This window comes from Lates calcarifer, linkage group LG16_LG22, assembly GCF_001640805.2.
Source record: "Lates calcarifer isolate ASB-BC8 linkage group LG16_LG22, TLL_Latcal_v3, whole genome shotgun sequence".
In the NCBI taxonomy this organism is placed as follows: Eukaryota; Metazoa; Chordata; class Actinopteri; family Centropomidae; genus Lates; species Lates calcarifer.
The window spans coordinates 13,859,029-13,880,591 of record NC_066848.1 but is presented as its reverse complement, the minus strand read 5'-3'; the positions used below and the strand labels follow the sequence as shown (position 1 = coordinate 13,880,591).

Here is a 21,563-nt window from a genome sequence, read left to right as displayed (position 1 = left end):
AAAAAAAGAGTACCTGAAATTACTGGTGTAGGCTACTGAGATACATTGGACCCTCTATTTCCAGAAGGTGAGAGAAATTCGACTTCTAGATTGCTGTGAGGTTTCTTTTTCCTTCTTCCTGCTTGTTTTTACTGTCACTACTGTCAACAGCCGCTTTAGGTCACTGAAAGGGTACCGCTCCATCTACCTGTGTTTTAGCACATCACACGCCGCTCTGCACCCAGCACACACACACACACACACACACTCAGAGGGAGAGTCTACTGGTTGAGGCAGATCGAGGAGCAGCACAGGAAATGGGGATTTGTTTATAGGGATTGAGTGACCTGGCAAAGGTTGTCAATTAAAGGAAGAAAGACTGGGAGAATGGAAGCGGAGGAGGAGGAGAAGGGGTCTATGGAAACACAGCAAAGCCTTCTTGTGAATAGGTGAAAATAATAGGTAAATAATAGATCCTGGAGATGAATTATTGACAGAGTGCATTGATGCTTTCATGCTGGGAGAGCTTAGCTTACATTCCTGGGTTCATTCATAAAAAAAGGTATATGGAAGAAAGATGAAAGGAGGATGAGAGGGTGAGGGAAAAAGAGGATGTCAGGTTTCAGTTGAGAGTTTGTTGTAATACACCTTCCACCACCACAGTCACTGACTCTGATTCACTCACAGACACTGGTTCTTGAACCACATTCATTAGTACACACTGATCTTAGCATATTAGCTTCATATTGATGCAACCCTGTTATTCTGAGTAAGACTGGTAACTACACTTTATGCTCAAAGAACTTATATATTCTTTCCATTTTAAAGGAAATGCGTGTTCATTCCCAGGCATTAAACTTCAGAAACCTGAGATATCTTTGTGTCTCAACAATGCTGTATTACCAACAGGACAAAGTGGGGAACTGTCTGACCATTATTTTCTTTAGTCACTGATTGATTGTTTAGTGGATAAAATGTCTTGTTTTGTCTGACAAAACAGTCAAAAAATCCAAAGATGTTGATTTTACAGTTATAGGTACCAATTATTTTTAGAGATTTTTTTGCTTCAAAAATTATTTAAAAGATTCACCAATAATCAGCTCCAGAGTACTTGTTGTTTTTTAGGTGACAGAGAAATAATGAAACAGACTGTGGGATTTCAGAATATATTCTGATGATCCGTGTCATCAGTTTTATTATTTTATTTGCCCATTTATTTTTTTTAAGAATTTGAATCTATTGTTTTTCTGTTTTCATATCTTTGTAGCTGTATATTGACAGCTGCTATTTCAGCTTTTTTTTTAAATTTAACTTTTTTACTCTTTTACCGTTCCACTCATATCTGCTTTATTAATCTGTGATTACTCTCTTCATATTTTATTTATTTATTTATAAGCATGTTATATGAAATACAGGCTCTGTGTTCTACATTATCTGGTATGTACTGCTTCAATTCAGGCCAAGATACTCCTGAAAAAGAGATTTAAGGTGAACTTATGTGGTTAAACAAAGTTATACAGCACATCTTAAATCAACTTGTTCTGTACACTAGGTGGGATTTTAGTAATTTTGAGCTTCAAAGTCAATAATAATTTCATTGTGTTGTTCAGAACATTGTAGTACATGTTGCACTTTAATGGCTGCACATAGAAAGTGGACAATAGACGTGGACAGGACACACACACAAATGCATACAGTCTCCCTTTTGGGTGCCCTATAATGCCAGACTCTTTGAAGGTGACAGGTGACAGAACAGTCTACATCAAGATAGGGCTATTCTCTTTTACTGCAGACACACAGATGCACAGACACACACACACACCCTGCTGCTGTCCGGTAGACATCTCTAGACATGCCAGGGCTGGACATGCCCAAAAGGCAGAGCCTGTTCCCTGTCACCTATCAGCTGGTGGCAGACAGCAGGATTTGTGTGTGTGTGCATGTGTGTGTGTGTGTGTGTGCGCGTGCGCATGTGTGCACATGTGTGACTATGTGTGTTGGTGCCAAGTGCCAAACCTGTGCCTAGACTCATGCAAAGAGGACAAAAAGCTTTTGCAAGCATTCCTGACCTGGATGAGATTCTGCATTACTACATATCATCAGTCCCACAGTCAGTGAGCTTGTGGATTCAGTGTTGGGGGTACTAACATGTCACAGGACATGCCAGGAAAGAGTAAAGGAAACAAGAGGAGGCAGCAGCCTACCCAGGACTTCTAGCATGGCAGCCAGGGGCGGGGCCAAGACAGCATGGCACACGCCGACCTCAGACCCCCCTCCTCCTCCCTGTTTCCCCACGGGCCCTGACAGGCGGCACGGGAGCCCCTCGGCCCAGTGAGGGGTGGACAGCCATCTGACAACTCCCCGCCTGCATGACCTTTACCGTGCTTGACCCCCTGCAGGAGTCAATCACCTCATAGCAAACAGCCCCACGGGAGATGTAGACGCACAGTAAAGTCAGACTGTCAGACTGGCAGGAAGTTAGATGGAGGGACAGTTAGTGAGTGGCACGCATACATGTGAGTGATGACGAGTCATCCAAATCTAGCTGGCTACTTTCCAAAAACAAGGAGGCTCAAACTTACATAGCATTGCAACTTTACATCATAACAACAACTGCATGATCAGTCACTTGCCAGTGAGGACTATGGCTAAGCTCAAATAAGACCATCTTTATTTGGACTAAACAAACCATTCAGCTGTGTGGGCAGTACAACTAGTAGGGGCTCATGGTGCAAATATGATAGATTTGTTCAGTCAGTCGGTCAGAAGAAGAACACAAAGAACATTTTCTGTTTATTGGTAGGTGAATATTTTGGGTATTAATGGATAAAATTGCAGACATTATGTCAAATATTTCAACTTTTAGGACGGGATAAAACCATATAGCTTGTATGACAAAACAAAAGGATGTGGGGTGGGGTGGGGTGGGTGGGGGTGGTGGTCTTTAGATGTAAGAGTTTGTGGGATATGTATCATGAACAAGTTTGTATACTTCTCTTAATTTGTTGGGGGTAACATTCCATGAAGGATGTCAAGTTTTATTGCCACTGAATATTAAGAAATGAGAGTCCAGCACACATTTTACATGTGGATTGACTTTTACTGTAAAAGTAAAAATTCCTTATGGACCTATATACATTTGTGACTTTTAAAGTCTATTCCATTAATGGAAAATAAAGGCCTTGATTTTTGCAGCACTTGCTGTTCAAAGTGACATTTTATCAGCTGCAAAATTCCACTAGGGATAGCATTAATAACCATTTTATAATCTTAACATGTAGTAAGATCTGAATCTAGTATAAAGCCTTTGAGGTGTGGTAGAGCCATTGGCTGCATATAATATATATACAGTCTATGGGTATAACGTGCAGAAATGATGTAATCATGACAACGTGGACCAGAATCCTTCAGGAAGGTTTCCAACATCTTCTGAAGTCCATTCCACGAAGAGTCGAGGCTACCTTGATGGCAAAGGTACTGCTCAGTATAAGGTTGGTAGTCCCTGTAAAGCCCTCAGTAACTTTATAAAACCTGCGGCTTTAAGTGAACAGCGCGTCATCAAAAGGCGACAAGGCGGTCCACTGGGACAACAAACGTGAAACGTTGCTGCCACTGCTGCAAATGAAGTAGGTTCAGTTTGCCCTTTAATATATTACACTAGCACATAATATAGATCGTTGTATTGACATTGAACGTCGCTAGCTAAGCCTTCCTGGCGACCTTAACTTAATTTGAAATCGGTCTACGTATGTAACGCTACATAAAGTACGCTGTTGTGCTAACGCTAGCACCTCTAACTGACGACGCCTGAAGTTTTTTGTGTTTTCAAATAAGATAATGTATTCACGAGCTTTCATTAGGATGTCTTTTCCCTTTTCATTACGATAAAATGATCAAAAACAGAGAATTTGTCCCGCTGTGTTGTCAGTTAAGTTTTCCTTAACTTTCCCTTGAAATATCGAATCGGACTTTCAGGTTTATTTTGTGACAGTAACATAACGAACGATTGCATTCATCCTACTAACATTTTTTAATTATTATTTGTTCATCTCTCAGGTGATCTGTTTTGGACTATTGACACAACATCATCAGTTGCACTTCCGGTCCAGGTCGGCCACCAATGAATCCATTAATTAGACGTAGACTGCCTCCGTCTGTGAGGAGTCTTCTGACAGACATCGGTCCAAAGGAGGAGTGGACTGAGGCAGAGCCTGACACCGTGACCAGAGATGGGATTCTGCTCCCGTCCAGAGGAGCTGCTTCTGGACAAGAGGAGTTTCTCCTGCCAGCCAAAGCACAAGAGGAAGAGGCTACAGATGATGGGACTAACGCCAGGAGGAATGTGGTCTGCATGCTGTGTAAAAGTAAACCCTCTTGCTACACTTGTCCTCGGTGTAACCTGCATTACTGCAGCTTGGCTTGCTACCAGAGCCCGGATCACTCTGTGTGCTCTGAGGAGTTTTACAAGGAGTCTGTTCTAGAGGAGCTGAAGGATATGGGGAAAACAGAGTGTGAGGGGAGAAAGAAAATGCAGGAGATTCTTGTGGGACTCAGACAAAAGGCAGAAAGGATGGATGGGGGGATGGCAAGTTTGTTGAAAGAAGCCGGTGTCGTGTCAGATAACACAGACAGAGGAGAAGAAGAAGCAACAGAGAAAGTGCAAGTTATGGAGCTCCTGTCCAGGTTAGCAGAGCTCCAGCAGTCCGGAAAAGGGAGTCCATCTGAGATTGAGACTATTTTGAGGCAACTGAAAGAGATTGGAGGAGGGGAGCCACTGCCTGGAGATGTAGATGAGGATGCTGAAGGTGCAGAAGGGGAGCTGGACTTGGCGGATCGGCTCTCAGGGCTGGATATTGACACACTTTCAGAAGAGGAGCTATGGGAAATCCTCAGCAGCAAAGAGAAAGAGACGTTTATGGGTCTGATGAAAAGTGGGGCTCTCGGCAGGTTGATTCCCCTGTGGAAGCCATGGTGGGAGGAGCATGACGAGGGAGGGAGAGCACTGGTGGAGGTGCTTGTGGAGGAAGTGAGCAAAATGGAGAGAGAACACTCAACAACTGCTGTTGAACTGGATGTTGATAATAAAGTCAAGACGTCACAAGAAGTGGTTCACAAACAGGGCAAAACAGCTACAAAGGTGAGAAAGGTTAAAGGAAGAAACACAAAGGAAACAAACAAAGGCAAGGGAAGTTCAACAATTCACACTGTGCCTCCAGTTTCTGCAAAAATTCCAAAGTTGAGTTCCTTATGTACAAATCCATCTCCCCTGATATGCTATGGTTTGATTAATGCACTTTATGGCTACACCTTCACTTTGTGCCTGTTTAACGGTGACACAGACTCACTGATGTTTGAGTTTTGTGACATGATTCTTGCTCTGTCAGAGGCACTGAACTCAAACAGGGTGTTCAGCTCTGTCGAAGAGGCCATAGACAGTGGAGAAACTCTCATGTTGGGTGGAGGGTACCTTGACAAGGAGGATCCTCTGGCCCCAGCCAGGGCAGTGGAAGCCGTGGCTCACATCATGACCGGTAGAGACAGAAAGGATGCTTCAGGATACTGCCTGGCAGCCCTGAGTCAGCTTTGCTCGGTGCTCTCTCAGGCCAGAACAGCCCTGTCTAAAGAGGGAGAAGAAGGGGCAAGGAGGCAGAAATACTTTCTGGCAAGCAAGAAGTGTGAATTCTTTCAAGCCTGGGTGTTGGAAAATGCACGCCAGATTCATGGACTAGCTGTTGAATTATGGAACGAACACAGTAAAAGAGAGAGTGTAAGGAATAGCATGGAGAGAGCAAAGACTGTAGTTGAGGAAAATTTGAAGAAAGGGAAGAGAAGAGGGACTAGTCAGATGATTGAAGAACTGAGCTGATGGAGGCTTTGTTGAACATGTTGATGTTTGTTCATATGGTAATAAAAATATATGAAAAACCTAAATCATCTTATTACTGAAATTTCTTACTATTATTATTGTCAGAATAAATTCTAATCTAAAGATTATGACAAGCAAGAAGAGTAAATGAGATGTATATTCATAAATGGACAGTCAAATAGCAGTGGAGTTTTTTTTTTTTTGGGCATTTACATTGTCTTAAACTTGGTTGTGTGGCCATAAATTTTTAAGATCATTTTAAAATCAGTTGTATAGGTTTTATTATCACTTTTTCACGATAAAAAAATATCATATGCATTAGTCTGTTAATGTTTCACCATTAATTCCATTAATACCAATCATTTTTTAAAGAAAATAATTCTCAGGTGCATTGGTGATGAAAATAATTGTTGGTTGCAGTTTAACAGTGTCTTATGAAATATTGTGACCCTGACCAAGGGTTTTTAATTACTTAAAAGATGGAGAAAATGCAGGAATTTGATCAAAAAACACAGACAACAAACAAACAAAATCAGCTTTATGATAAATAACCACAGTGTAAACCAAATCACTAAAGGTCGTAAAAACAGATTTTGTCATGGTCACTCTTAAGGGCAGGGCCATGAGATGCAGGACTGACAACTAGTCAAACTGCGCCTCAGTCAGTAAATTTCCCCCAAGAAATTCAGTTAATCAAGATATGTAGACCCAAATGATATCCAGGGCTTCTGGGGCACCTGAAGGTTAGATGCCCCTGAGCAGTTGCCTGATTTGACAATCCAGTTTTGCACTGGACTAAAAAAAAACGGTCGATTTATAATCGTGTTAAAAAAAAAGAAAAAAAAAGAAAAAAAAGGGGGGGGGGGGGCGGCTCTGTCTGTACTCTCGCGGTACTTTGACCGGTCACGTGGTGCGGATGCCCTTCCACGCTGCGACAGCAAACATGGCTGCACTCTTGAGATCAGCCCGGTTACTCAAATTTTCGCCTTCGGGCTTGCTTCAGACCGCAGGGACCAAAAGAAACGGACCGTCGCTCAGTCGACTCTACAGCGGAGCTCTCGGCGGCGTCAGGACCGGAGGTTGCTCACGACTGACGATCCCCGCTTCTGAAAATGCGTCCAGCAGGTATCACGCAGCCTGTTAGCCGGTGTAGCTGCGACCCACACGTGAAGCAGAAATGTCATTGAGGGTCAATGACAGCCAGAGTCAGACATGTATTTATGCGAATATAACCTGCAGCATTGAATGCAGTGTGTTCACACATATGGCAGTATGTTACATTAAATTTCCTACAATGTAGCATCACCTAGCTGTGGGTTTAAATAAACATGGCCTCTGCTTACACAAGGTGATGATCAGAAGTTGTGTAACAACATTTTCACCCATGTATTTATTTTATAATTGAGCCCATCAAGGGGTTTGTAATGATATTGTAACTAATAGCAGCATACTCAAGTGTATGTCCCTGTATTATATTAGCATTAATATAATATGTAAGTTAACTTAACCTAGCAAGAGGCCCATCATTGGAGGCTAGCCATCCATATTATCATGCTACAGCTACATGTAGCATTTTGTTCTTGCTAAATTCAGTGATAAGGATTTTATCAAGTAACTCTAGAGGGCTGCAGGCCTCAAGTGATGTTAAAGATGCTGGGTAGCAGGCATGGTTCACTCTTATGTGGCTTTTTCTCTCAAGGTCATGGCTCTTGCTAAATTTGCAGCATCCAGAGCAAAATCTGGAAACAGTTAGTAGTTTAACAGGAACACCCTGCTGAAAGTGTGGAGCCTAGTACAACAGTCCTGCAATTAATCCTACCTTCATGATGGTTGCCATTGAGGTGTTGATTCAACTTTTTGGTCTGTAGTTTGGAACTGCAATGCATAATATGAACAGTTGTTTATATTACTTTGTCCACAGAATGATCATACAGTTGTATCACCTTTCTGACACAGTTTCAACACAAACAGAGCATTATAGCCTTCATGAAGGGGGATTTATTTCTGTTGTCTGTTGGACTGTTGTATTAATCTGTGTTAGCTTTACCCAGGTACTCCTAATGAAATGCCTACTGAGTGTATGTGTGTTTTGTTGGGTGCTCAACACACGTTTTATGTCTCACATGCACCTGCAGAAGAGTTAAGTTTACCTATCTGTCCTCTATATCTCATTCATATTGCATCTGTGACTGCTCTTTTCTGTTCTTTGTCCTGCCCCCCCCCCCCTTCTGAACTATCATGCTCTCTCTCTTTCACGCTTTTGTATCCCTCTCTACTCCATAAACTCCTTTCGTCCACCTCTATCTCCCTCTCCTCTAACTGCCACTACTACTTCCTCTACAGTCGTGTGTGGCCGTATGCGGTGGGGTGTGTGCGTGGCTACACTGTGGCCACAGAGAAGAAGGACGAGGGCGGCGTTGCAGTGCGGTCCAAGCAGGCTCAGCAGTTTGACTGGGCTCTGACCAAGCTGGACAGCTCTGTGAGGAGAACTGGTCGCATCACCAAGACCCTGTTGCTCCACATTTTCCACGATATGTGCAGGACAGGTAGGCAGGCCAAACAAAAATCAGTGAGACAGATGTAAAGATGGCTGTCAGATGAAGAGGTAGAGCATTATTACTGACTAGATAAATAAACCACTGATACCTCAGATTGTTACTGATGGCCATTAAATCGCTATGAGAGACAGCCAATTTTTCGGATATGTTAATGGTAAAGAAATCCCTTTATTATGTTGTTACTGTATTTTCTTGAAGTCATCATTTAGTCTTCAGTGAAGTATGGCAATACACTGACAACTATAGCATGTATTAAAATGAGCAAGCTCCATGTGGCGTCTTTGGGTTGTTATCCTGTCTTTCCCTTTCTCTACATCCATCCTCACCCTCTGTTCCTGTCTGTTTGCAGGTTATCCCAGTGGTAACCAGGCCTTGTTGCTGCTGCGTAGCTGTGGCTCCCTGCTGCCTGAGGTGCCTCTGGAGGAACGCAGTGCACTGGCACACCACATGTGGGAGAAGCTGCAGGAGCTGGGTAAGAGGCCGTACCAATGGCAATAACTTAGTCAGCATATAATCCAAAGTACTGTCACAGCTGCTGAACTTAAATATAGTTTCAAATATTTCAACTATTAGATTATCTTATGTTTCAAAGATGAAGTACGTTCGAATTACCAGCAGCTTTTTGCCATATTCAAACCCTAATGTTTTTGTATTGCTGTAAATGTTGATATCACAGATTTGCACATTTTCCTCCCCTAGGTGTACACTTTGATGTCAGCCACTATAACGCTCTGCTAAAGGTTTACCTGCAGAATGAGTTCAAGTTCTCCCCCACTGACTTCCTGGCCAAGATGGAAGCAGCTAACGTCCAGCCCAACAGAGTAAGTACTGATAGATGGAATAAGAGCAAGAAAAACAGTTCTCTTAAATCTGTCAACTACAACAGTGCTGATAAGAACAGACAATGCAATACATTTCAAGCTCTGTTTGATTTTTGTTCTATTTTTTACCCAGGTTACCTACCAGAGACTCATAGCAGCCTACTGCCAAAGTGGAGATATTGAGGGAGCCAGGTGAGCAAACTTTCTGTTCTATGGATTAACCAGCCAAGATATATTGCTTGATGTAGCCATTAGTCTTCTTAAACAGAAAGATATTATTGTTACCTTTGGATTTACCTGTTTCTCCCATTTTAACTTTTTTCTTCTGTGCTTTCTCAGCACCATACTGGGTTTCATGAAAGGCAAAGATTTACCCATCACAGAGGCTGTTTTCAATGCCCTGGTGACAGGTCACGCTCGTGCAGGGTGAGTGTCACTGCTTTTGTTCTTTTAATTTGCTGCATTTAATGGCGCATAATGAGTGCTGTGCTGGAGTAATTCGATTTTAAACAAGCTGTCATCACTGTCTCTGTGCAGAGACATCGAGGGTGCTAAGAACATCCTGGCTGTGATGCGTGGAGCAGGAATTGAACCAGGTCCTGACACTTATGTATCACTGCTTAATGCCTATGCTGAGAAGGGAGACCTGGACAGTCTGAAAAAGGTGTGTGTGTTTACTTAGGCAGTGTTCACGACAGTGCTGATGATGATGCATGTTTGTATTGAACAAATTGTTATCTTTTTAATTACTCATCTCTGCACTTCTTCTTCCCTTTTGCTCCTCTTCAACCCCTCCTTCTTTTCTACTACCCTCCACTCCTTCTGTTTTTTCCCTCAAATTCTCCTCTCCTCCCTTTTCTTTCTCCCTGCCTCTCAAACCCACACTCCTCTCTCTCTTTGTCAGACTATGGAGGAAGCAGAGAGTGCAGACTGCAGTCTAATGGACAAAGACATCATGCAGATCATCCTCACTCTGTCCAAGGCTGGACACCATCAGCATGTCCCAGAGATGGCTGAGCGTTTGAGGCACGAGAGGGGCTTCGTGCCAGGTACACATGCACACACACACTGCTCCTTATGTTTTTCATCATCAGCAGCCAAAGTGATATCAATCAAACAGACTTGGACACTCATGTGTTCGTATGTGACTAAAAATAACTGTTTTAGATGCAATTTTTTGTGCTTATCTGCCCCACAGTTTTGCTTGTCATATTGGGAGAGTACTACTGTTTGTAACTGTTTTCGTTGTTATACTATGGTGACTAGTCACGCTAGTGTTAGGCACTTCTCGTGGGAGATTGCACCTGCTCAACCCAAGTTACATAGTGTAAGAACAGACATTTAGGGTGCAGAGTGAGGATGAAAGAGGCACCATTCTCCCTATTCCAAGTCAGTATGCCATCAAAATGATTTTGAAGCTGTGATTTTAAGGTAAAATTGTTGCTTAATGTTGCTTTAATCAAGCATTGCACAATTATCATGGAAAAATTAATTGTTGTTAAAGCTCAAGTAACACTGGCTCATAAAACTGAGAAAGGCTAAAGAACTAGATGGCAGATTTCTTAAACTGCTAATGAATCAGTTGTATTTGTAATCAGTGTTAAGAGGCTGAGAGGAATCTTGCATTTGTCGTTCTCGTAGATGCTATGAACTTGTGTCTGAACCTCATCACCCTGGGCCAGGAGGACATGGCTTTTCTCATCCTGAAGACTTTCCCCACGCTGCAGTTCTGATGGTTTCAACTGCAGACTCCCCCACCCTGGGCAACTTCTTCCTCAGGCACTGTGTCAATACAGACAAGGTATATCACATATATCACACATTCACTGACTTTTTCCTAAACCCAGTTCACAAAAAGATTCCTACAGTATTTAAAGAGTCAATACTCGTCAGCATTTGGCTTTTGGGCATTAATTTTAAGATTTGTGTGTGTGTGTGTGTGTGTGTGTGTGTGTACTACAGGCAGTGGAGAAGATCAGCCACTACTGTAAAGAGCTCCAGGAGTCAAATCTGCACTCCTCGCCATTCATCTTCTCTCTGCAATGTGCTCTGGGGGCCAAGAACACTGGTATAGCTCATGCTTTCATTTACCTGGATTTAGAAAGACCTTCATGTTCATATAGATGTGAATTTATTCTCTTTTTCTATTCATACATTTCTATACAACTCATCTATGTGCACTTGATATAAGACAGATGTTTAGCTGAAAATTATATCAAATCACTGCAGTGATGGGAAACAGGAAGAGTCTTTCAAGTGACTGACCTTTTAGTTTTTTGTTGTTCTTGTTTTTTTCAGATATGTCTTTAAAGCTGATGAAGATATTGAAGGAGCAGGGATCACCCATAAGGCCACACTTCTTCTTCCCTCTCCTCAGTCCCCACTTGAAAGACAACAACACAGCTGGTATACGCAGACACACACACACACACACCACACACACACACAGATTTTTAATTTACATCTATGCATAAAGTCCATTCAAAATTTGTACTATATAGTTTGTGAACAAATGACTTATATTTTTATCATGTGCTATAAACTTTACATCCCAGAATTATGCTATCAATTGAATGGTGGTAGATTGTGACAGACCAGGAGAGCCCAAAGCTTGTAGTTGGATCCTAAAGCCACTGAATCCCTCATGTAAACAATCCCCTAATAGGCTGTGTGAAAAGGGAAATACATGCGTATACAAGCTGTTTGTGCATCCAGTCCAACATGGAGAGGGCTTTTTTTTTCCAGTGAGCGTGATATTAGCAGTTTATGAGTTTGTTTTTATGGTGCAGAGGAGATTATGACCTCCTCTGTCCTCTGTACCAGAAAGAGCTTTTAAAGGAGTGTTTCCCTCAAATATTTATGCCTCACAGAGTGGTCCAGCTGGGACAGATTTCACTGGACTGGGGCAGTCAAGGGCAAAGAGGTCTGATCTCTGCGTGAGAGTTACAGCGGGAAGAGATGAAACAAACACGTGCATACACACTTACTCACAAATACACACGTATACATCTCTCTCTGGAGAGCTCCAGGAATAGATAGCAAAGTTTAGAAGAGGTCCCAACACCAGCCACTCTCAACAGATGTGCTCCAGACCAAAAATGACGCTCTTGACTTTCAGAAAGTGCGCTCAGGCATGAATGTCATATTTTGTATTCCTCCTTCTGATTCTCAAACACTTGCCACTTTTTGCCCCCCAGTTGCATGGCCCTAACTGTTGGCAGTAACCTTTGATGGATGACACATATTATGTATGTCATCTAAGGAATTTTAAACGGTATAATTTTGAACCATTAACCTTGTATTGTAGCATTTCCATCACACATACTAATGCAGTACACCCAACAGTGGACACTGTATCAACTGTGCAGAAGCAGATGAAGGAAGAAAATGGTGCACAGCGTGTATGGATTGTTGATCTGGTGACCTTTTCCCCCATGTAGGGGGGGCACCTAAGTTTCCTTGTTGCTGAGGGGTCAGAGGTCATTTTACTCCAGTAGCTTTTCTGAAATCTTTTTATCAAATCAAAATTGCTTCTCAGTCCAAATCGTCATTTGTCCCTTGCTCCTGTACTGCCTTTCCACTAAAGGTCTGTGTCCAACCTGTATGCTCCAACACAGGGCTGTCCATTAATATGAGGTTTGGTCAGGCAGTGTGTCATTTATAAATCGTATACATATGGCTATAGAGACTTTTAATTTCAGTTTCTCCTTTCACAGCTTGCAGTAAGCTGAATCAGTCTGACAGTTAATTTCCTGTTGTTTTTTTTTTTTAAAGCTGATATATCTCGACAAAATGACAGGATAAATGATAGGTAGCAGACTGGAAACTAAATAATGAGTAAATATTTCACATAGGCACACACCTCTCTATCACACACTGTGTCTCCCTCAGAATTCCCAGTGTGATCTATAACAAAGTTACACAGAATACAGGAAGATCAACTTAACAAAAATGCAGTTTCTGTCAGATAAATTATTGAATTTTGGTCTTATTTAAACCATGTTCTTTGTTCAATTGCTGAAGCTTTTGACACTGCATTCACTGGGGGGACAGGACATCTTTTTTCACATTTCATAGGACACCTTTTCTTATTCATCTGTCCCTTAAGACCAGTTCAGTGGCTCAGCAAGGTCAGTTCGAGGGAATGTTTCCTTTCCCAGATTCTGTCTCTGCTGAGGGAAATAGTTATTTTCTTTCTCTTGCCTTTGTTCGCGATGAGCTTGTGGCATAAATCGTCTCAGTGACCGATAGCTGGCATTCGGAGACTTGTAAGAATTCACAACTCATTAGCAAATGTGCCCTGTCAAATGCGTTCAGCGGCGGCTTGGCTTTTAAGTGCTTTATTTATGCTGAGCTCTGCCTCTCTCTTTGGGGTTTTTTAGAGCGATTAATAAATGATGTATTTTTCTCCTGTCAGCTAATTGACAGCATTTGAGCTGGCAGGGAGGAGAAACTGGTTAGACTAGTGTGGCGACGCTGCAGATTGACCTCTCTGTGCGGTTGAGGCAGATTCTCAGTTTGAATGGTGAGACGCCTCAGTGCCTGTCTTGGCAGCATGAAGAAGAGGACTAGACATGAGTTTAAACATGCACAACCACACACTCGTAGACACGTAGTCTGACTTCAGTTCTTCAACCGCACAGTCTCAAAGCCACACAAACACATCAGACGGCATCCATTTAGTTATCACAGTGCGGAAAGAAGGAAGGACGGAAGGAAGGAAAGTGGAGAAACTTCTCTTTCGCTTACACACTTGCTCGTTTCCGATGGTGTTAGCCTTAACCCTCATGAATGATGCAGCCTCTCTTTTTTTCCCCCCTCTCTCTCCCTCCTGCTCTCTACACTCATTGGTTGCTGGAGGTATGTGTATGCATTTGTGTGTTGGGAGGAGGGAGGTCAGTGGGGGAGGCAGTGCAGGTGATGTGACTGATGCAGAGTGACTTGATTTCATGTAAATGCAAGCGCTCTGAGGGAATTCACTTTGGATTACGCGCCCCACTGTGCACGGCCCATGAAATATTAAGCGCCGTGTCACTTTTTGTCCACAGGTGTCACTAGCGGGCAGAGAGGCCAGAGCCTTGGAATTGGAGGAGGACAACAGCAGGGGAGGGATCAGGAGAGGAGAGAGGGGGAGGAGGGGAAAAAAAAAACATTGCATTTTGATGAGGTGTGGATTTGGCGGGTTTAGCAGAAGCATATGCTGGCCCGAACTTCCCACCTGCCGCCAGCTAGTCACCGCTTGTCAGTTCTCGCGACGCAGTGCGTTCTTATCACTTCTGACATGGCGGAGCAAGAAGAAGAGGGAGGGGAGACTGCAGAGGAAGGGAGTGTTCCTAGCCTTCTGTGTTTTGGATGATGAGAGATGTAAAGACTTTCTTGTCTGGTCTGCTCTCCTTCCTGGCTGCCCCCTTTACCCCCCATCACCTGACTCTGTTTATGTGACCTCATCGTCAACCCCTTCACTTTTTCTTTAATGCAGTCATTTAAAGCAGCACTGCCACAGCAATCTGTAATTCAGTCCTCCATGAACTTTATTTTAACCGTAGCTGTTAATTGGTGGGATGAGAGCCAGGCATTACTTTACTTAAAAGAAAAAGAATGAAACGAGTGAGGATGACATTGCAGCTTTTTGTGCCTCATAAAATGGATATTTTCTCATACTCTCTTCTGTTTAAAAAAAAACAAAACAAAAAACAACAGCCAGTCATTGCCTCACAGGCAACACAGTCTACCTTTGGAGAGTCATAGACACAGAGAGATGGAGAGACAGATTGTGTTGGGAGGACAAAGAAAAGGAGAAGTGACAGGTACTCATGTCCAAGGATGGGTGGAGATGACAGCGACCAGTTCACTCCACTCCTCTTTTCCTCTCTTTTCTCTGTCCTCACTTCTCGTCTGTGACAGTTAACCTGGAGACATGAATCTGATGATGATATCTTGTGACCACTGCCATGCTTAACTCACTACTTTGATACTTCTTGCCTGGATGGTGTGTCAGACTTTATGCTGACCAACCTGGAGAGGCCTCTACTCCTCTCAGTTCTCCTCTGTGCCGAATCTTTATGTAAATTGTTCAGACAAGGGGGGGGGGGCAAAAAGGGTTACTGCCATATAAAGATTATGGAGTGAAGACCCAGAGGCACAACTGTACAAATCACACTACGTAATACCACACATTATTCTGTGTTGTATCTTCAATGGTTTTCTCATTTCTCATTCATTTTTCTACTCTTTTCGTGTCACTCTCTCTTCAGTTCATTTTAGACTACAGAGCACTGTCATAACCAAGTCGATTAAGACCACTAAGACATCACTGCATTCGGCACTACAGCACTCCCTCTTTCTCTCTGTCCTTTTTTGGACTTTCTGGAGTTGTCTGGAGTCAGTGGTTTTAATTGGTGAACTGTAGTGGTGTTGATAGGTGGGTTTTGATACCTTTGGACCAAGCCAGGATAGCTGTTTCCCCCCGTTTCAAGTCTTTGTGCTAAGCTAAAATAACCAGCTGCAGGCAATGGCTTTGCATTTACCATATACACGTGAAAGCGCCATGTGTATTTTTTTCATAAAAGCTGTCCTAGAAAGTGAATAGTACCACTCACAGGCAAACGGATTGCATTTCTTAGTAGTCTGACTTATAACTGCTGAGCTAAGACATGCAGTCAGTCTGGCATAAGCCTGTAAATAAAGGGATTGAAAACTGAACAAACACAGCCTGGACTTCAGAGGGTTAAAAGCTCTTGGTCACAGTCTTGACATGTCAAAAAAACCCCTACACATAAACATGCTTGTTGGACAACTGAAAAGTGCTGACGATCATGAAAGCTCACATGCGGAAGCCAGAAAGCGCAAGAGAGAAGGGTAGCTTGTGCATTTATACATCCAGCTCTCCATTCACTTGTTTTCTGTCTGTCTGGCTCACCGTGAAATTGATTATGGATTATTCAGGAGGAAGGCAGGTGCTCCCTCTCTTCTTTCATAAAAAAAAGGTCTGGATGAAAGCGATTAGGGGGTAAGAATGGATGTGCGGGTGGCAGAATGGATGGATCCTCCATTGAGAAGAAAGAGGAAGATCGCCTGTTTACTTTTTCTTGAAAGCAGGGTAGATGGATAGTGAGAGGGGGAGATAAGCGAGTGATATGGATGGAGGGAAAGGCTGGATTGATGGATGGAGTGGTTCAGGTAGCCCTACCTGGGATAATGCAGCCCCAGCCGCAGGTTTTAATGGCATATAAAAGCTTCGTACTCATGTTTTATTCAGCTGAAGGGAGAGACTGCCAGGTGAACACATACGTCCCAGGAGGATGCAGAAACACAGAGCTATGTGTACATATATACAGTGTGTGTGTGTGTGTTTCAAAATCTGTGTGGAGAGTAAATACACACAGCATCTGAAGGTGTGTCAACTCAAGGAAGCACTTTAGGGTAGTTTACTGAAGTCTGCATGGGAACAAGTTGTATTGGGACATTGGATGCAGTCATGTATCGCATATAGATGTATTACCTAGCAACACACACGAGGAATGAGCACACACACGAAGACGCGTGTATGTGCTCATTTAGGCCCACGTTCTTCGTGGGCACGCTCCCAGACATATGCAAAGTGCTGCAGTTCCCCCCCTCCATATGTGCACACACTCACAAACACACAGACACTTTCGGGCATATTGAGTGTGTGTGAGTGGCTGTTCCATATGCATGTGGCTGTTGTGGCCTCCTTCCCTGGGGCAGAACCTCAGGGCTCTGCTGGAGAGCAGGGTGATGGGGCAAGAGTCCACTTCAGGCCGAGTGCATGTTTATGTACACGTATCCACCCGTCCAAGGTAGAGAGGGAAGGCCCCATTAGCATTTTGTCAACGGGGGGGCAGTTAAATCGCTGGGAGATTTAACTGAAGGGGTGAGAGAAAGTACGTGCCAGCTCATTTCTTAGACCCATATTTCAACAGTGGTTACATGGCTTCAGGCCTGTCCATGAGAGTGAGTGGAGAAAAGTGTGCGTATCTGTAAAAGTGCAGCACGCGATTCAATTAAAATGGGCAAACAAACAAAGGTTTGTTTTCCCTAACTGTTGTTTTCCTGAATTTTTGGAATGCACATACAAGAAACTAATCTCATACTCCAAATGTCACAAATAATCCTAATTATGTGTGTCACTACCAACTTGATTAAAAGTTGAAGGTGTTTATTAAGTACAAATGCCAACCCTGAAATTGTTACAGCTTTTACTATTAGTTTGAAGACACCAACTTAGATTTTGGGAACTAAATTTTCATACTTTTCTTGCATTTAATGTTTGGTCAGACAACTTTTAAAGGACACAAAGTGGATATTAATTGATTTTTGTGTGTGTTGTAGGTTTGCTGGAGGTGGTTAAGGCCATGCAGGAACTCGGCGTGTCCCCTGATATTGAGACTTTATCCCAATACATCGTCCCTGCTTTCCCCAGCATAAGTGAAGCTCAACAGGCCTTAAAGGTAATCCATAACTCAGTGTGTGAGTGTGTGTATGTTTACATGTGGCAAGTGGGAAAAAAAACTTGCTAACAAAAAGGTGATTTTTTTCCTCTGTTTTAGGATGCAGGCATCGCTCTGGGGTCTTTGTCCTTATGTTTAGAGGTGCGCTCATTGGCTGTTAAGGACCTGGCCAAACTCTACACCTACTGTAAGCCTGCACACACACACACACACACACACACACACACACACACAACACACACACACACACACCACACACACACACACACACATACATATACATACATACATACATTCCTAAGAAGCTCCACTGCATCTTGAGCACCCATCATCATAAGAATTGCTGCTTTGCCTGCAGGCTAATTGGGCCAGCGTTAACACACACACACACACACACACACACACATACACATACACACTCATACATTTGCCCACTTAGTCCTCTGTGCTCATCAGGCCTTTTAAGAGATTAGTCTGTGTGAATATGTAAAGAGCGAGAACGAGAGGCACCCCAACTGGCAGAGGGACGGGATAGAGAAGGCTGTTAAATAATGGACGATTCCTCTTGTTTTCCGTCTTTCATTTCCTTTTAGTCTCAAACATACACTTTTCATTTTCACATATGTCGCTCTCTTTTCTCTATATTTTTCAGTGTCCTAAGTGGATTTTTTTTTTCACTTCACATGAACACAGTCTTGAGTGTTTTTCTACATTTCATATATTTCTCCTTGCTATGCAGTATTAACAGAAACAGAAACACAGTGGACCCTTAAAAAGCCTCCATCAAAAAAGTTCATCAAGCAAAAAATGCCAAACCTTCGCTGCTTTTAGTTTCTTAAACTTAAAGAATTTTTTCTAGCTTTTGTTTCATTTAAAATGGAAAACTTTTTGCTTTTTTTGTGAGCTGTTGCTCACACAAACAATTCATGTAACCATGGGCACTGGAACTGTCATTTTTCATGATTAATTCCCACCATTGCCCATCATACCAGATTTTAAAAAGTATTAGTAGAATTAATCAATAATGAAAATGCTCACTGATTGCAGCCTTAGAAATCTTCACTTTATTTTACTTGGAATTTGGTGTGTTGATCAAAGCAACAGGCACTTGACCGCCTGGTTACCAGTTTCAATTCAATTCAATTTCATTTATATTGCGCTGAACAACAAAAGTTATCTCAAGGCACTTTTCATACATAGCAGGTCTACACTGCACTTTTTAGATTATTATAATTGCAGAGATAGACCCAACAGTTCCCACCATGAGCAAGTACTAGGTGACAGTGGCGAGGAAAAACTTCCTTTTAAGAGGCAGAAACCTCGAGCAGACCCAGATTCAAGGTGGGCAGTCATCTGCCTCGACCGGTTGGGTTGAGAAAGAGAGAGAGAGGAAGAAAGTCAGGACGAGAACCTTTGAGGTCTTATTGAGCAAGGCTTTATATTTCATCTCTAGTTGAGCTGAACAGTGACCAACATTAGAGGCCTGAAGTAAAACAGGGAAGCTCCCAAGTTAACTGATTTTGTCTTATAGCTTGACTTCTGATGCTCACCAACATTATATTCCACACAAAGCAATCATATCATAAATCACATCGATCAGTCCACATGAAGATCAGTTGTTTCTGTTTTTCTTTGCCTGTAATCACTTTCTGTCTGTCTTCGTTTCCAGTGTCGGATCCCTCCTTCCCCGGGTTGGACCACAACATTTTCCGCAGCAGCCTCATCCTGGGCTTCAGAAAGTGAGTCAATTAGCCTGTAGTCTGTTTGTGTCTTTATGTGTACTACATCATTTGATATTCCATATTTCTCCATATTTTGCCTCATAACTCCTGAGTGGCGTTTTAGGGAGGCCTGTAGCAGTATTGGAGGTCAGTGCGGCATATGCTATAAATATGACATGTGCAGCCTATCACACCATCTACAGCGTCTGTGTGTGGGGGCAGCTGCAGGGGAAAACACTCCCATCATGCACACACACACACACACACACACACACACACACACACACACACACACACATACACACACACACACACACAAGGGTGCCTCATGCATATGGAGGCCATCATCCCACAGCTCTCGCCCCAAAGCACCGTGGGAGATATGTAAATTAGCAGATGCCCACCACTGCCCCTTGTACCCAGACCCCCAGACTGATCTCACACTCTCTCTCTCTCTCTCTCTCACACAGACACACACTTAGCCTTAGGACCAGGGTCTGACCCGTGGGCTTTTGTTGAAGGGGTGTTTATGAATATTTACAGTTTAACACCACACACCCACACAAAAACACTCCGGCCCCTGAGTGAGGCTGGAGGTGAGTCAAAGAGAAAAGTGCTGACTTGTCTGCGGGGACCAAAGTTATTTCTTCCACTAAAAAGCAAAAAAATATGCTCAGCCAAGCTTAAATTTGAACTTTCCATTCAGCTGATATATTCTTTGTTGTAGCTGAGTTGTTAATTAACAGTGAATGTTGATAATCTAGCTCCCATAATGGATGAAATAAAGATAATGTGGTTTCATCTCAGGAATGCAATGAATACTTTAAAAAAAAAGTCTTTTTTGAGAGGCCATAAAATGAATAGGATCATTCAGCTTTCTGTTCTTGGCAGCATAGTTTTAGACTTTATAGTTCAAGGACATGTGAAAATAAAAAAACACTTTTTCCTGTCTTTTTTTCTTTTAAATTGAGAGATCTACTGTAGCTTTAATATAGATTTTCAAGGAAAAAGGTGTAGTTTAACAGCAGATGCAAAATTGCAACAAGAGAGTTTAGTCTTATTTCAAAACCACAAGTAAATGTAGATTACCAGATTGTGTGCACAAATTGGCATGTTGTGTGTGTGTGTGTGTGTGTTTGCATGTTTTTGTTGAGATAGTTTAAGTCAGTATATCCACTTCTTGTTTTGCTCATATTTCTTATGGCTTAATCTGCTTCCTCTCCATTTGCTTTGCTTTCATTGCATTAACACACAGACACACACACCTACACACTCTTCTGACTGTTAGGTTGCCTGACAGGGTCATAATTGGGCTTGTCACTTGGGGAGTGTGTGTGTGTGTGTGTGTGCGTGCGCGTGCATGTGCGAGCGCCGTGTCATTGCAATGCGGGACCTGCCCCTGTCAAAGACAAGGTCAGGGGATAATTTAATCATTAAAGACCTCTTCTTCTCTCCTCTCCTCTCATCTCCCCCTCTCTCCTCATCTCCACCAACTAGCTGACAACGCCAGAAATGTCACACGTTGTCATCATTTAGCCTCTGTGCGTGTGTGCATGTGTCTTTGTGTGTGAGAGTGTGTCTTTTGTGGTTTCCCAGGCTTTTGTACTAACGTCCCTCCTCTCTCTTGTACTGTGGGATTGAGGGTGTCAAACTGAGAAATCTGTCGCTCTTTCTTGCTGTACTGTATTGTACAGTGTCAGTTCGGTAGATATGTCAACATAACACATGCAGCATTATGGTTGCTTGAATCAAATTCCATTTGCTGTCAGAAAATTCAATATTTTTTTAAGATTTGAAAACTCCTAATATGTAATTCATAGGGAATTTGATATTCTTCATTGAGGGAAAATAGAATATATTCACATCCTATAACTACTTGTTGCTTTTATCTAGATAGGATTACATTTAAATCTGTAGTTCCCCGACAGTACAAGCAATTGACCATAAAGAGTTAGAGGCGTTTCCCAGTGTTTTTTTTTGTTTTTTTTTTTGACAGTTTTCAACATTAGAGTTATCATTTATAGGAAAATGTGTCATGTAAAGGGGGTAAAAATGAGAACTAGTTTAAGTATATAGGACATTCTTTGGAATAAGTAGAGTGGAGAAAAACTTGGGTGAGGAGAATAAATCCTAAATATGTGTAATGA

At 42.5% G+C, this 21,563-nt stretch overlaps 2 protein-coding genes across 2 annotated transcripts in view; both read left to right on the top strand.

Annotated features, from left to right (window-relative positions):
• The first annotated feature begins 3,512 nt into the window (after positions 1–3,512).
• On the top strand, positions 3,513–5,910 carry znhit2 (zinc finger, HIT-type containing 2). The gene is made up of 2 exons (XM_018697040.2): positions 3,513–3,605; positions 4,036–5,910. Exon 2 carries the CDS (start codon positions 4,100–4,102, stop codon positions 5,843–5,845), a length of 1,746 nt encoding a protein of 581 aa, XP_018552556.1. The 5' UTR covers positions 3,513–3,605; positions 4,036–4,099; the 3' UTR covers positions 5,846–5,910.
• An 836-nt stretch (positions 5,911–6,746) lies between these two features.
• Positions 6,747–21,563, top strand: part of lrpprc (leucine-rich pentatricopeptide repeat containing) — a 54,845-nt gene continuing 40,028 nt past the window's right edge. Inside the window, 15 exon segments of the mRNA XM_018697017.2 lie at positions 6,747–6,970; positions 8,189–8,391; positions 8,753–8,875; positions 9,103–9,224; positions 9,358–9,416; positions 9,564–9,650; positions 9,762–9,888; positions 10,129–10,273; positions 10,866–10,957; positions 10,960–11,025; positions 11,187–11,292; positions 11,523–11,630; positions 17,577–17,695; positions 17,795–17,882; positions 19,365–19,434. Of these exon segments, the coding sequence (XP_018552533.1) occupies positions 6,762–6,970; positions 8,189–8,391; positions 8,753–8,875; positions 9,103–9,224; positions 9,358–9,416; positions 9,564–9,650; positions 9,762–9,888; positions 10,129–10,273; positions 10,866–10,957; positions 10,960–11,025; positions 11,187–11,292; positions 11,523–11,630; positions 17,577–17,695; positions 17,795–17,882; positions 19,365–19,434 (1,724 nt within the window). The 5' untranslated portion in view covers positions 6,747–6,761.

Coding starts and splice junctions, on each gene's coding strand:
- znhit2 (XM_018697040.2), top strand. CDS start 4,100: ATGAATCCATTAATTAGACGTAGACTGCCTCCGTCTGTGAGGAGTCTT.